This window comes from Podarcis muralis, chromosome 2 (genome assembly GCF_964188315.1).
Source record: "Podarcis muralis chromosome 2, rPodMur119.hap1.1, whole genome shotgun sequence".
Lineage (NCBI taxonomy): Eukaryota > Metazoa > Chordata > Lepidosauria > Squamata > Lacertidae > Podarcis > Podarcis muralis.
In genome coordinates, this window is record NC_135656.1 from 112,297,976 (window position 1) to 112,314,054 (window position 16,079).

General features: G+C 51.0%; 1 protein-coding gene and 1 long non-coding RNA gene across 2 annotated transcripts in view; one reads left to right on the plus strand and one right to left on the minus strand.

Moving 5' to 3' along the window:
• Positions 1–16,040, minus strand: part of SKIC2 (SKI2 subunit of superkiller complex) — a 44,059-nt gene extending 28,019 nt beyond the window's left edge. The window contains exons 1-13 of the mRNA XM_028719919.2: positions 15,725–16,040; positions 13,608–13,729; positions 12,181–12,290; positions 11,858–11,975; positions 9,948–10,062; positions 8,875–8,949; positions 7,793–7,846; positions 6,310–6,527; positions 5,033–5,182; positions 4,426–4,571; positions 3,332–3,478; positions 2,367–2,451; positions 1,603–1,709 (exon numbers count right to left, since the gene is read on the minus strand). Coding sequence (XP_028575752.2) covers positions 1,603–1,709; positions 2,367–2,451; positions 3,332–3,478; positions 4,426–4,571; positions 5,033–5,182; positions 6,310–6,527; positions 7,793–7,846; positions 8,875–8,949; positions 9,948–10,062; positions 11,858–11,975; positions 12,181–12,290; positions 13,608–13,729; positions 15,725–15,743 — 1,466 coding nt within the window. The 5' untranslated portion in view covers positions 15,744–16,040. The remainder of the gene's footprint in view (positions 1–1,602; positions 1,710–2,366; positions 2,452–3,331; positions 3,479–4,425; positions 4,572–5,032; positions 5,183–6,309; positions 6,528–7,792; positions 7,847–8,874; positions 8,950–9,947; positions 10,063–11,857; positions 11,976–12,180; positions 12,291–13,607; positions 13,730–15,724) is intronic.
• LOC144326613 (uncharacterized) overlaps positions 1–16,079 on the plus strand; it is a 187,998-nt gene that overhangs the window by 50,024 nt on the left and 121,895 nt on the right. The window lies entirely within an intron of this gene.

Consider the following 16,079-nt stretch of genomic DNA (forward strand, 5'->3'; position numbering starts at 1 on the left):
CTATGTCTCCCCTCTTTAGGGTTCTCCCCAAGCAATCTGAGACTGCATGTCGCCAACGTCTCCTCCGCCCTTTTCATGCCTCTTCTGGTCCTGGGACACCAGTGGGGAGGGGAGCTTGTTGTAGTAGGAAGGGGAGACACCTGAGCCTCGTCAGCAGCCTGCCTCATCTCTGCCTCTTGGCCCCCTCCTCTCCTGTTTCAGCTTCTGTGCTTGATTCTGGGCTTCTCTCCGCCACAACTCTCCTAGCTCACACCAAGCCCTCTTACCTCTTCAGCTCCCAACCATCCTCTCAGTCTTGTCCCTCTTCGCCTTCTGCCAAGTGTTGTCGTCCCACCACCACTCCCCGGCCTCTGAGCCTTCTTCCTTTGGGGGTTCCCCAGCTGCTCCCTCCCACCAATCCTCTGCGCCCAACCAAACATGACATTGGCTGTAGCACTTACTACTTACGGGATCGCCTCTCCTGGTATAGGGACGCGGGTGGCGCTGTGGGTTAAACCACAGAGCCTAGGACTTGCCGATCAGAAGGTCGTCGGTTCAAATCCCCGCGATGGGGTGAGCTCCCGTTGCTCAGTCCCAGCTCCTGCCCACCTAGCAGCTCAAAAGCACGTCAAAGTGCAAGTAGATCAATTGGTACCGCTCCAGCGGGAAGGTCAATGGCGTTTCTGTGCGCTGTTCTGGTTCGCCAGAAGCAGCTTAGTCCTGCTGGCCACATGACCCGGAAGCTGTATGCCGGCTCCCTTGGCCAATAAAACGAGATGAGCGCCGCAACCCCAGAGTCGGCCACGACTGGACCTAATGGTCAGGGGTCTCTTTACCTTTACTCTCCTGGTATGCCCCGCAGAGGACCTTAAAGTCCATGAATAATCATAATTTAGAGGTCCCAGGCCCTAAGTCAGATTATCCTCCACCAGGGCCAGGGCCTTTTCAGTGATGGCTCCGACCTGGTGGAATGCTCTGTCCCATGAGGCCAGGGCCCTGCAGGACTTAACTTTCTTCCGCAGCCTGTAAGACAGAGCTATTCCGCCTGGCTTTCAATTTGAACTTAGCCTGATCTTTTAGTCCCCTTCCTTCCCTCCCCCTCCCCTTTTTATGAAGATTACCCGCTCTGGGATCCCACAGCTAATTCTCCCCCGGTCTCCTCGCTGGCCCAGATAGGACTAATTTAGCCAGCTAGCCCTGGTGATCATCTAATGTTTATTGGATGGATTTCCCCCCTAAATTGATTTTTGAATTCTGAATTTATTGTTATTCAAGTTTTATGCTGTTTTTTGTTGTATCACAATTAAGTGTTTTAAATTTGTTGTTAGCTGCCCTGAGCCCGGTTTTCTGAACCGGGAACGGCGGGGTATAAATGAAATTTTATTATTATTTATTATTACTATTCTTTAATTGGCAGTTCATTAGGGTTTTCACATCCCATAAAAGCACTATGCTCCTTTATTCCCTCCCCAGCCCAGTCCCCTCCATCCCTCATCCCTCCCTCTTCCTAGAACCATAGAACTGCAGAGTTGGAAGGGACCCCCAAGGGCCATCTAGTCCAACCCCCTGAAACGCAGGAATCGCAGCACCACGATTTTCATTTCCGACTGCACCACTTCTTACCCTATCCAGTCAGCAAACTCCAGGGTGTTGGGGACGGTGGCACTCAGCAAAATTATGTTCACGTGGTCTGGCAGCATGATGAGAACCTCCTCCCAGACAACCCCACGCTGCAAGGGAACGGAAGAAATTAAGAAGACCTCTGCTATGTCAGGCCCATGGCCGCCAGAAGGACCTGAGTACAACAACAAGATTCCCCCCTCCCCCCATTTTCCCAGGTTTCGTCCAGGCCTTCACCATCTCTATTCTGGACTGTACCAGTTCAGAGTGGGACGCGGGTGGTGCTGTGGGTTAAACCACACAGCCTAGGACTTGCCGATCAGAAGGTCGGCGGTTTGAATCCCCGTGACGGGGTGAGCTCCCATTGCTCTGCCCCAGCTCCTGCCCACCTAGCAGTTCGAAAGCACGTCAAAGTGCAAGTAGATAAATAGGTACCGCTCTGGCGGGAAGGTAAACAGCGTTTCCATGCGCTGCTCTGGTTCGCCAGAAGCGGCTTAGTCATGCTGGCCACATGATCCGGAAGAACAAGGCAGCTACCTATGTTTCTAGGAAGGCTGCGGATGGGGAGAGGTGCTGTAGGCTCTGATTGGCATGCAGAATGCAGTCCCTGGTAGCAGGTCTCAGGTTCAGTTCCTGGCATCTGCAGGCAGGGCTAGGAAAGATCTAAGACCCGGGAAAGCTGCTGCCAGCCTGTGCAGACAATACTGCCTCGACTTGATACGTGGCGGATCCAAGCCCTGCTCCCCTTGGTGTGCACATTTCCTCACCTCTGAGTCGTTGATGTAATGCACCTCGTCAAAGATCACCCACTCCAAGTCTCTGAGGACATCTGAGCCATTATAGAGCATTGACCTGAGGGTTTTTGGAAAGAGAAGGGGATATTGTAAGGCCGGGACTCTTTACCCTGATCAACAGCAGAACAAGGGCTGGCCGGACCGTAGAATCATAGAATGGTAGCATTGGAAAGGACCCCCCGAGGGGGTCCAACCACCTGCAATGCAAGAATCTCAACTCAAGCATCCCTGATGAACGACCATGCAACCTCCGCTTAAAAATCTCCAAGGAAGGAGAGTCCACAGCCTCCCGAGGGAAGCTCATTCCACGGACCATATTTTGGGCACCATTAGAAAAAGGCAGAAAATGGTTGATATTTAATGACAATGGTAATCATATGTTTCCGAGCACAATTCAAAGTGTTGGTGCTGACCTTTAAAGCCCTAAACGGCCTCGGTCCAGTATACCTGAAGGAGCGTCTCCACCCCCATCGTTCTGCCCGGACGCTGAGGTCCAGCGCCGAGGCCCTTCTGGTGGTTCCCTCGCTGAGAGAAGCCAAGTTACAGGGAACCAGGCAGAGGGCCTTCTCGACAGTGGCACTCGCCCTGTGGAATGCCCTTTCACCAGATGTCAAAGAGAACAACAACTACCAGACTTTTAGAAGACATCTGAAGGCAGCCCTGTTTAGGGAAGCTTTTAATGTTTAACAGACCACTGTATTTTAATATTTTGTTGGAAGCCGCCCAGAGTGGCTGGAGAAACCCAGCCAGATGGGCGGGGTATAAATAATAAATAATAATAATAAACAATAAGAATAAATAAGAATAAATAATAAGAATAATAGGATAGATTTAAAGAGTGACATTTGTCTTTTCCAAGAGCTCCTTTTAAACCAAGGATTGCCAGCATTTCGGGGCACATTTAGAAACCCCTCCCCATTTATACCCCAAATCCTCACCGAAGGATCTCCGTCGTCATGATGAGGCACGAGGCATCCGGATGGAGCTGAACGTCCCCCGTCAACAACCCCACGTCCCCAAAGGTGTTCTTGAAATCCCGAAACTTCTGGTTGGAAAGAGCTTTGATTGGAGAAGTGTAGATGGTGCTGCAGAAAGAGCCAGGGAAGAAAATAAAGAGTTTTAGAAGTTCAAAAGGAGGGGACTCTGGACTCCAGCATACCCAATAGGTACCATTCCGACGGGAAGGTAAACGGCGTTTCCGTGCGCTGCTCTGGTTCGCCAGAAGCGGCTTAGTCATGCTGGCCACATGACCCGGAAGCTGTACGCTGGCTCCCTCAGCCAATAAAGCGAGATGAGTGCCGCAACCCCAGAGTCGTCCACAACTGGACCTAATGATCAGGGGTCCCTTTACCTTTACTTTTACTAGGTAATCATAGGCAATTGCTTGGGACAGGAGTCTGTTTTACTATTTTCCCTCCATACATGAGTCAATAAAAACGGATATTTTGTCGTCCTAGTTCTTATCTGACCAAGGCCTCACAGGCTCAACCCTAGCAGGTTCAATACAGTGGTACCTCGGGTTACACACGCTTCAGGTTACATACGCTTCAGGTTACAGACTCCGCTAACCCACAAATAGTGCTTCAGGTTAAGAACTTTGCTTCAGGATGAGAACAGAAATTGTGCTCCAGCGGCACAGCGGCAGCAGGAGGCCCCATTAGCTAAAGTGGTGCTTCAGGTTAAGAACAGTTTCAGGTTAAGAACAGACCTCTGGAACGAATTAAGTTCTTAACCTGAGGTACCACTGTATTTTACATAACAGTGTTCATTTGGGCATGGAGGGCAGCTAAACACTGTAAGAGCTACTGTGGTATAGTGGTTAGTGTCAAGACTACGACCTGGGAGACCAGGGTTCAAATCCCCCCTCTGCCATGGAGCTCGCTGAGCAACCACGGGCCAGTCGCTACCTCTCCACCTGACCTACCTCACAGGGTTGTTGTGAGGAAAACTACATACTTCTCCTCCTTGAGCTTCTTGGAGGAACGGTGGGGTACAAATGTTAATTATTATCATTCATAACATGCACTCTCACCGTGTCATGTGCTTCTGGGACAGAGCAATGGCATATTCCGCCACCACGGTCTTTCCGGCAGAGGTGTGGGCAGCCACAAACACAGAGTCGTGCTTCTCCAAGTGGAGAATCGCCTGCTTCTGGAAAACGTCTGGCTCAAAAGGCCACTGAGGAGTGGGGAGAAAGAGAGAGGAAGTCACACAGGGGGATGAAGTTTAGCGTCATCAGTCCTTGGCCCCACCCCCCATCGTTCAGCCCGGACACTGAGATCCAACGCTGAGGGCCTTCTGGTGGTTCCCTCATTGCGAGAAGTGAGGTTACAGGGAACCAGGCAGAGGGCCTTCTCGGTAGTGGCACCCGCCCTGTGGAATGCCCTCCCTTCAGATGTGAAGGAAATAAGCAGCTATCTTCTCTTTAAAAGACATCTGAAGGCAGCCCTGTTTAGGGAAGTTTTTAATATGTAATGCTGTATTGTTTTTAACACTTGATTGGGAGCTGCCCAGAGTGGCTGGGGAAACTCAGCCAGATGGGCGGGGTATAAATAATAAATTTATTATTATTACTATTATTATTATTATTAACCCCTACCTTTCCTCTCCCCACTCGGCCCTCTGAGCTGCCATCGTACCTTGAAAGCTGGATCAGGAATTCGCTTGTAGAAGTCGTCCACGGGAGAGCTGACATCCACTGGGATGGCCCACTGCTCTTTGGGGGGCTCGGAAGCCACAGCAGGGGCCGGGGCGGCCTGTGGGGCTGATTTAGGGGTGGGCGTCACCTCCTGAGAGGAAGGCAAAGAGGAGACAGGCAGCGTAAAGGAAGCCAGGGATGGGGAAAGGGAATCCGCCACCCACCCACAGACCCAATAAAAAGGGAGGGTTGTGTACCAATGCTGGTTCTAGTCAGAGCCACCATATCTAGTAGCCTTGTCCTTCCTTTTGTCTGAATTTGGCTAGAGCAGCTTTGGCTCCTGGGGGGCAGCGCCCTTCGCAGTTCTTTCCCAGGCCAGAAGCCTGCCGCATCTTCCGCCAGTCTTCCCTCACCTCTATAGACAGAGAAACCCACCTGCCACCTGCTTGGGCACCTGCCAACATCGCCCCAAGATCCTTCCGTCCCTCTGTAGGAGTGCAAATATTCAGAGTGTGGGGTCAGGTGGGACTACTATGAGGAATTATAAAATATGCATCAAGCCATGTGAAAGCATGGCGTTGACTGGGTTTCATTGACAATAATTTCTGATCAAATCCCACAACCCTCTGCATCTCTGGCCATTTCCTCTACTGTCCTTTTCTCTCTGCTTGACGAGTCACGTACACAGCCCAGTTGCCAGCTGCTTCACCAGGCATGCATCCTGGGCTGTGAAAGATAGTGGGCAGCTTCTTTGAAGTAGCCTTTCCGATATGTTAATCTCAGGATGTTGATCTTAAAGGTAAAGGGACCCCTGACCATCAGGTCCAGTCGTGACCGACTCTGGGGTTGCGGTGCTCATCTCGCTTTATTGGCTGAGGGAGCCGGCGTACAGCTTCCGGGTCATGTGGCCAGCATGACTAAGCCGCTTCTGGCGAACCAGAAGGTGATAAGGATGCCTATCTCCTTGCCATCCTTCCATCCTCTCCTGTTTACTCCTGTGTCTGTGTAGTTAAAAGAATTTCTTTTGATCTGACTTTGTCCTCACGTGGAGTTTGTTGAAAGGCTCAGAAGAAATCTGATTGGTTCTTACAAACTCTCTGTAAGAAGTTCTTTTGTGAATAAAATGACCTGGGCCAGGGGGTGGAGAGACAGATTATTATACGCACCCTTCCCAGAGTCTTGCTGGTTCAAGCCTCTGTGTGTATTCTTATTAATCAGAGTTCAATCCTTCCTTTACTTTGAGAACGCCTCACCCTCTCTGCACGCAGGTGGCCCTACCTTAAGCACCAGCTCCTCCAGGCTGCTTGCCCTCTGCAGCGGCGCTGGTTCTGCCGGGGGCGCCTCCTCTGCCTTCGCCCCTTTCCCCTTCTTCGTCCTCTTCCTCCCTTCCTCAGCCTTCTCCTTCTCTTCTTCGTCGCTGGAGGCTCCCAGCTCAAAGGTGTCCAGGGCCCCCAGCAGGTGGGTCAAGTTCAGCAACCCTGGGGAGGCCTTGAGCTCTGAAGTGGGGGGTGACACACACAAGCAAGATAGGTTTCTCCACTTAGGAATCCCCTTTGAGGGCAGGAGGGCAGGCGTGGAGAGAGCAGCTTTTGGGCTCAGTGATCCAAGGAAGAGTTTGCAACTGGCTCAGTTGAAAATATGCTGTGGAAATGTGTGTTTCAAACCTCTCTACAAGGCTTGCTATGGTCTTTCAGCTCATGTTAGGGCAGAGACAGTGACTGGGCCAAGCTCCAAGGCAGATGGGGGATTTGAACCCAGATCTCCAAGGTCCTAGCTCAATGCTCTTATTGCTTATGTTTCTTTGTATATCGCCCTTTATCCAAAGATCTCAGGGTGGTTCACAGCATAAGGTAAAGGTAAAGGTAAAGGTAAAGGTAAAGGCTCTGTTCTCTAAAGGTAAAGGTACCCCTGCCCGTACGGGCCAGTCTTGACAGACTCTAGGGTTGTGTGCCCATCTCACTCTAGAGGCCGGGAGCCAGCGCTGTCCGCAGACACTTCCGGGTCACGTGGCCAGCGTGACAAGCTGCATCTGGCGAGCCAGAGCCGCACACGGAAACGCCGTTTACCTTCCCGCTAGTAAGCGGTCCCTATTTATCTACTTGCACCCGGGGGTGCTTTTGAACTGCTAGGTTGGCAGGCGCTGGGACCGAGCAACAGGAGCGCACCCCGCCGCGGGGATTCGAACCGCCGACCTTTCGATCGGCAAGCCCTAGGCGCTGAGGCTTTTACCCACAGCGCCACCCGCGTCACAGCATACAGTATATAAATATAAAACACATAACAAAAACAAAACAAAACAATAAACCCCTTCCCCAAATTTGTATAAAAGGATATACAGGATGTTTAGCCAGAGACCTCGTTGAAAAGGAACATTTTCGCCTGGAGCCTAAAGGTGTATAATGAAGGCACCAGGGAGCCACCACAGAAAAGGCCCTTCCTCATGTTGCCAACTTCCAGACCTCATGTGGAGGAGGCACACGAAAAAGGACCTCAGTTGATGTTCTCAGGGTCTGGGTAGGTTCACATGGAGAGAGGTGGTCTTGCCCCAGGGTAGCCTTACAGAAGCTGCTAGACAACAGTTATCATCATCTCTGACCATTGGGCCATACCAGAAGGGGCTGATGGGAACTGGGAGTCCAACAACACCCAGAGAGCGCCATGCTAGCTGCCCTTGTTCTAACCACTACACCACACTGTCTCCCAGCCCCCAAGCCAGCCTCCTCACCAGTCCTAATCATCTCTCTACCAGAAATGAGGTTACCTTGTCTGGTGAACTCCACTCCCTTCTTCCAGCCTGGTGGGACCGTCAGCAAATCTGAGGGAAGAAAGAAAAAGCAGGAAGGGACACGGGCTTGAAGACGGAAGGAAAGAGAAGGGTCCGTGGCCTCAAAGCAGGGGGCAGCCCGAGGTACGAGGAGGCCCCAGTCAGAGGATCCTCTGATGGGCCTAACCTCCTCATGCCAGTGGGATACCTGGCTGCAGAGGCAGCTGTCAAGGACAGCTGTGTCCAGCCACCCTTTGAAATTTCCCACAATGTCCCAAAGTCATGGTACCGTAGGGCAGCTTCCCTGCACCTGCTCAGAGGCCCAGGCCACGTATCAGCAGTGAGCCCTGAGAGAGGAGAGAGGTCCCAGAATCTGCAGGGATTGTCCTTATTTTTATTGATGTCAACTGTGCTGCTGGCCTTTCCATCTGAAGAGTGGGCTTAAAAAAACGACTTCAACACATCATAATTCACACTCGGTGCCTGTTATTTCATCACTCTAGCCTTACTAAAAGTAAAGATAAAGGACCCCTCACCATGAGGTCCAGTCGTGACCGACTCTGGGGTTGCGGCGCTCATCTCACTTTATTGGCCGAGGGAGTCACAGCTTCCGAGTCATGTGGCCAGCATGACTAAGCCACTTCTGGCGAACCAGAGCAGCGCACGGAAACGCTGTTTACCTTCCCGCCGGAGTGGTACCTATTTATCTACTTGCACTTTGACATGCTTTCGAACTGCTAGGTTGGCAGGAGCAGGGACCGAGCAATGTGAGCTCACCCCCGTCACCAACCTTCTGATCGGCAAGTCCTAGGCTCTGTGGTTTAATCCACAGCACCACCGGCGTCCCTTCTAGCCTTACTAGGGTGATGTTTTTTGCTATCAAAGGCCACCCGGTTGTGATTTCAAGAAGAGGCAACCCCATAGCCCACCATGTTCTCTCCTTATCTCCCCACCCTACATAAATAGGGCAACGTCTTCAAGCCTCACCAAGGCTGCTGCAGTGGACACATGGCATTAACAACAGCAACCCAGAACTGGCTGGGATCTTAAGAGAAGGTGCACCATCTATTGCCAAGTACCGTTCTCAAAATCAATGTCCTCTTCCTGGTCTTCTTGAGTCTTGATCTGTTCAAGGCTGGGTTCGTCCATCCCACCTAGAGAGAGGTTGAGTTAAAACAATGCACTGCGGACAATTAAGAGCAAAGCTGCATGCATGGCAATAATTCTGCAGTCAGAAGACTCAGAATTCTGCAACTGAATTGCACAGTAGGGCTGGGTGATATATTGATATATCACCAAAAACTGGTTTGAAGTCCATATTGTGATGGTGCTTACATAATTTTTCACCCAGCAATATACTGCAAATCATGACTGTGTGTGTGTGTGTGTGTGTGTGTGTGTGTGTGCTATGCAAAAATCAAAATGCGGGGGAAACCAGCCAATGTTTCTCTCGATTCCTGTAGTTCCTGTCAAGTCTGCTGGCACAGCTCTCTCCTGACTCCTACACAGAATAGCGAATCACTGTTAGAATTCCTGCTCCGTGGTTGCAGTCATAGGATTGTCGTCTATCACACGGCGGTGTATGTTTTGACTCCACAGAGTGGGAAGTGATGGAGACAGGATATTTGTGTTACTGTGTTCCGTGAAGTGGGACTATTGTCCTTTGTTCTTTTCCTCTTTGCTGTCTGATGCTAGAGAGAGAGGGAGCCATGTTGCAGTGCTCCGTGTGTGTTTTTATGTAAATAAAGTAGATTGGCCAAAATGTTGAGTTGCTGAGGTCTGTTACGCAATCTACGGGTCCCTAAGTGTGTCGATGTCTGTTGGCATTGGTTGCTGTGATGTTTGGGCTGAAGAAAGCTTTTGAAGCTCCCGAACGAAAGACCAGGAGGGAGAGAACATGCCAGTCGTGCATGTGTCTCTGCCAGGGTCCTACCTGAGTGTAGGCTGAACTCCTGACAACCACAAGAGCAGGCGCTGGCAAAAATCATGATGCGGGGGGGACGGGGGACGGACCCTCCTCCCATCATCTCTGACCCACTGGCCTTGCTGGCTGGGGCTGATGGGAGCTGGAGTCCTAACAAGATTCCAAGCCCTGGCGTAAGACTGTAGCGCCAATTCCCCAGACCAGGCAGTGCGAACAGGAGACCCATACCTGGCCAGAAGGGGTAATTGGTAGCGCTGCCTCGGAGAGCCTCGACTGGAGGGCCGGGTGCTCGTTGGAAGGAAAGAGAATTTTTTGCCGATAAGCCCATGTTGTCCACAAGTGCCTGAAATGGAAGGGGGAGCGGTGTCAATCAAGACCAAAAGGTGCACGGCTAGTTCCCCGCTCTCCCAACAGTTTTTAAATTCCTATAGACTGTATTCTCAATTCAAGACAGCAAGTATACAGGTGTCCCCCCCCCCCCCTTATGCAGAGGGTTATGTTCCGGGGCCCCATGCGCATAAGTGAAAATGGCATTAGGTGGGAGGTAAAGGTAAAGGGACCCCTGACCATTAGGTCCCGTCGTGGCCGACTCTGGGGTTGCGGCGCTCATCTCGCTTTATTGGCCGAGGGAGCCGGCGTACAGCTTCCGGGTCATGTGGCCAGCATGACTAAGCCGCTTCTTGCGAACCAGAACAGCGCACGGAAACGCTGTTTACCTTCCCGCTGGAGTGGTATCTATTTATCTACTTGCACTTTGACGTGCTTTCGAACTGCTAGGTTGGCAGGAGCAGGGACTGAGCAACGGGAGCTCACCTTCTGATCGGCAAGTCCTAGGCTCTGTGGTTTAACCCACAGCGCCACCCATGACGAAGCACCCTCTAAACAGCCCCTAAAATGCCGGTTTTCTCCTGCTTTTGTCACCTGTTTGGCGGGAAGGCTGAACCACTGAAACAAAGCCCTGCTACACCTCTGGTCTCATTGGGGTTTCCTCCATCATCACTGACGTCACAAGGATGCCACAAGGACTCTCCAGCTCTCTCTCATCATTTCCTGACTTGAATCTATCTATTTATTTCCCAGTGCCGCACATACCCGGTCATGGGGGGCGGGGGTTAAAGGTAAAAGGTAAAGGACCTCTGGATGGTTAAGTCCAGTCAAAGGCGACTATAGGGTTGCGGTGCTCATCTCGCTTTTCAGGCCGGGGGAGCCACCGTTTGTCCACAGACAGCTTTCTGGGTCATGTGGCCAGCAAAACTAAACCGCTTCTGGCGCAATGGAACACCGTGATGGAAACCAGAGCGCATGAAAATGCCATTTACCTTCCCGCTGCAGCGGTACCTATTTATCTACTTGCACTGGTGTGCTTTCGAACTGCTAGGTTGGCAGGAGCTGGGACAAAGCAATGGGCGCTCACCCTGTCGCTGGGATTAGAACCACCGATCTTCTGATCGGCAAGCCCAAGAGGCTCAGTGGTTTAGACCACAGCGCCTGTATCTAGCTGCAAGAGGAGCAAAATGCTCAAGCGGTCGTTAAAGCTTGCAATCCTTGCTTGGAGCAACCGGGGGCCATGGTGGGCAGCAGAAGGGGACATGTACCAGAGCCTGGCTGCTACCATGGAGGTGTCCAGAGATTTAGCACAAGGGTGGGGGGAACATGTGGCTTGGCACAGGTCCCCAATTTGGCCCGCAAGACTGCTTTCCCCAAACTACCCACACCCGCCTTCCACCAGGTATGTTAGCCCTGGTTGGCTGAAGCATATTGAACCACCCACCTGCCCCAACAAGGCGGGAAACCCCTTTCTGCCCAAGGGACACGCTCACTTCAGGACAACGCAGTGGTTGGGGCCAGGTAAAAAAGAGGGTGGAGCAATGAGTGTGCCTTTGATCTTCCTACAGCAGGCTAGTTTTCACACATGGCTCACATGCCCTTCTCTAGCCTTCTCGCGGGCAAGAGTTTAAGAACCAATTCCAGCCAGGTGAAAACAGTCAGGGTGGTGCAAAGTGGGGCTAGTTAGGGGGTGTGGGGAAAGTTCTGCAGGCCAGGCAGAGAGTGCCGGAAGGCCACATTGAGTCCCTAGCCCTACGACTCCCCACCCTTGCCTGACAAAATGATATTCCGGGGGGAAGACCATTCCTCACCTCTCTGAAGCCCAGCAGCTCTCCTGTGGTGGGGTTGCGCTCAGCCTGAAGCGTCGAATGCACGGGGGTGACGTCCACCTCAAAGAGCGACTGGATGTCTTTCTCGCGGGGCCAGAACCTTCCTCGAGAAAGCAGGCAGGATTTTGGGGGGTTTTTTGAAAAAAATAACACCACCAATAACATTCCCAGATCCCACACCACCAAATCTGCCGCCCCAACCAGAGAACACACGAGTAACTGTGTCCTCTTTTGCTCCTTTCTGGAAGGAGAGACCTCAGTTTAACACAAGGGAGAGATGGCTCCGCGGCCGCCGAGAACCCCACCTGTGAGACCTTTCGAAGTGGTGGATGGGAAGCCAGTCTGGGCTGCTGAGGAAGCGCTGCTCCAGTTCAGAGGCCAGATCCTCAGCGTGAGGGGGCAACCCGTGAGGCAGCTGCAAGGTGGGATGGGGGAAAAAGGTGCAGGTGTCATTCCTAGATACCAGCGTCTATGAAGCCAAGGTACCCTGCAGTCCCCAAATGGGTCACATCCTGATGTAAAACAGGTCGTATCCTTGCAGCCACCACGATTATGCTCTCAAAGACTGGTCAGATGTTTTAAGTCACAAAATGCCATTGAAAAGATGGGCAGGAGGGAGAGAAAAGAGACAGGTATATATGGAGGGGGATTAAACTTTTTTTTAAAAAAGTTTGACGTTTCACTTGATTGGTTGGTTGCCGTAATTGACCAGCCTCCACTGAGCAAATGAAGAAACGAAGAGCGGAAACAATGCAACAAACCAAAATGCTAGAATTCAAGTTACAAGAAGGGAGATTCCAACTCAACGTAAGAAGAACCTTCTGACAGCAAGAGCTTTCTGACAGTGGAACAGTCTCCCTCGGGAGATTGTGGACTTTCCTCCTTTGGAGGTTTTTAAGCAGAGGTTGCATGGCCACCTGTCGTGTATGATCTAGCTGAGATTCCTGCATTGCAGGGGGTTGGACTAGATGACCCTCGGGGGTCCTCTCCAACTCTATAATTCTACAATTCTATGAATTCAACTTCTTGCATTTGGATCCCACTTTTATTCATAGCATGAGGTTCCCAGGAGGCCACTCATCCAGTTACTGACCAGACCTGGGCCTACTTTGGCTGCCTCACATGCAGGAGCCAGTGGCTGCTTAAAAAAAATTTTTTTAATGGTTTTCCAGAATTTCAAGACGTGCAGCTGGTGGCTGCTTATTGTTGTTGTTGTTGTTTAGTCGTGTCCGACTCTTCGTGACCCCATGGACCAGAGCACGCCAGGCACTTCTGTCTTCCACTGCTTCCTGCAGTTTGGTCAAACTCGTGCTGGTAGCTCTGAGAACACTGTCCAACCATCTCATCCTCTGTCGTCCCCTTCTCCTTGTGCCCTCCATCTTTCCCAACATCAGGGTCTTCTCCAGGGAGTCTTCTCTTCTCATGAGGTGGCCAAAGTATTGGAGCCTCAGCTTCAGGATCTGTCCTTCCAGTGAGCACTCAGGGCTGATTTCCTTAAGAATGGATAGGTTTGATCTTCTTGCAGTCCATGGGACTCTCCAGAGTCTCCTCCAGCACCATAATTCAAAAGCATCCATTCTTCGGCGATCAGCCTTCTTTATGGTCCAGCTCTCACTTCCAGACATCACTACTGGGAAAACCATGGCTTTAACTATACGGACCTTTGTTGGCAAGGTGATGTATTACCATTAAGAAAATTCATCCCTCGTTCCAGGGTTGGAAAGGGGCTTACCGTGGTTAGCGGGAATCTGTCTCCATGAGGCCCTTCCTCTTGGGTGATGAGCTCAAAACGGCCGGCACATCCAACCTCCAGAATGGAGAGGGGTAACTCCAGAGGCCCCCTGGGGGGCAGGACTAGCAGGGAACAAGGAGATAAGGACATTTTGAAATTCACCATCCCATTTTCAGTCGCTACCCCCACTGACCCCAGTGTAACTTTCAAAGAACTGTAAGGCTGAAAGGGACCTCAGAGGTCATTGGCGCCGAATGCAACTTAATTACTTCGTATTATTATGAAATATCAATAAATATATTTTCACCCCCCCCAAAAAAAGAATGCAACTACAGGACCCTGAATTATGGCTATCCATCCTTTGCTTAAATTAAAGGTAAAGGTAAAGGTACCCCTGCCCGTACGGGCCAGTCTTGCCACACTCTGGGGCTGTGCGCCCATCTCACTCAAGAGGCCGGGGGCCAGCGCTGTCCGGAGACACTTCCGGGTCACGTGGCCAGCGTGACAAAGCTGCATCTGGCGAGCCAGCGCAGCACACGGAATGCTGTTTACCTTCTCGCCAGTAAGCGGTCCCTATTTATCTACTTGCACTTTGACGTGCTTTCGAACTGCTAGGTTGGCAGGCGCTGGGACCGAGCAGCGGGAGCATACCCCGCCGCGGGGATTCGAACCGCCGACCTTTTGATTGGCAAGTCCTAGGCGCTGAGGCTTTTACCCACAGCGCCACCCGCGTCCCACTTGCTTAAATTACTTCCAGGAAATGCAAAGTTTACTGATGCAAAGGTCAAAATATGTGTGCCACTTTTCCAAGCAAGCTGAGAAGCATCTCGCAGCAATAAAAGCCCATTAGGACATACAATATTTCAACAAAACCATATAATAGTATCTTATTATTATCTGTTTTATTGTCTGGCTTACTGTTTTATGACCTATTATAAACATCCCTGGTGATCTGTTGTTGTTGTTGGCATCTATCTCTCTTGAGAGACAATGGAGTCATAGCTGTCAACTTTTCCCTTTTCTTGCGAAGAATCCTATTTGGAATAAGGGGATTTCCCTGAAAAAAAGGGAAACGTTGACAGCTATGAATGGAGTGCACCTCTCAGGGTGAAAGGCATTATGAAAAGGGGCAGACCAGGGCAGGAGGGGGCAGAACTGAGCAAAATGGGCATATGCTTGTTCTGCCAATGCACAAAGGGGTCAAGAACGGAACCCTGGCACAAAACGAAGATTGTCCGTACTAGATAACTAGATTTTCATAACTTTGCTTTTATCTGTGTTTTATTGATCATTATTACTTTATTCACATTACTTAAAATATTCTTTGTTTTCTCTCTCAAAAAAATGTGTAAATTAATAGTGGCCTTATATAAGCATGAGCAAATAGAACTAATTTTTACTTTCCCTCAACTTTTCCCCATTTTCAGTCGGCTATGTAGCTTTCAAGACCTGGTGCCTGAGCTTGCTCAGTTTCCCCTTCTGTGCTGTGTCTTTTTTATGTTGTAAGGCTGCATGGAAAGAACCATCTTTGTTTTAAATCTGTGTACAGCACAAAGCTAATTTTATTACTTATTTTTCTGCTCTACTTTCCTTTAGACCACATCAGTAAGGCCGGGGGGGGGGGGAGCCTTGTCGTCTGGGCAACCCAGGACCTCCATTCACACTGCCCAGGCTGGCGCCCCAGGGAGGTCACTTTGGTGCTGCAATTGCAGCAAAAACAACGTTGAAGGTAGCAGTTATGAGTTCCCGGTCTCTGCAGCCACAGCGGGCGCTGTGATTCTCCAGAGGTTTGAATGCACGCCACTGTCTCTTGAGACAGACGGATGCCAACAATTCATTTCATAAAAATTACACACCACTTGACTGTTAAAAAACAACAACTCTCTTCAGGTTTACAGTAATATTGAGGGGAAATTCACAACCCTCCTTTAAAACATACGAAAGCTGAAATACTAAAAAAAGAGGCTAAAATTGCTCCAGCTTTGTAAGCATCTGGGCAAGGCTTGATCTAAACAGAACTGTTTCCAGCAGCCTCCGAAAAGATCCCTTCGAAGGCGCCTGTTTGATCTCAAGTGGCAGGGAGTTCCAAAGGGGAGGCGCTGCCAAAGTTCTCTCACCTATCCTCTCCATCTCCATCGCCACTTCCACAGCTCGCCCAGGGGCGTGGCGAACCCCTAACCCGGAAATGCTCCTTCAAGCCCAACCTGGTGAGGGCGGAAGCTTCGGCCACACAGCAGATAGCGACTCCAAAGCCAGGGAGGATTCGTCGCTACTCAGCCGGGCGGAAGCCGCTGAAAAGCGGAAGCGAGCGACGACGCTGACACGGGATTGGTCGAAATCCAGTCAGAGGCGGAACGCCCGGTTGGAAGAAAGCGGAAGCAGCCGTTGGAAGAGCAGCCGGGGTCCGCTTGGTTCCATTTCCAACGCAGGCGGTGCCCGCTCACTGTTGTCCAATGGCGGCGCGACATGCAA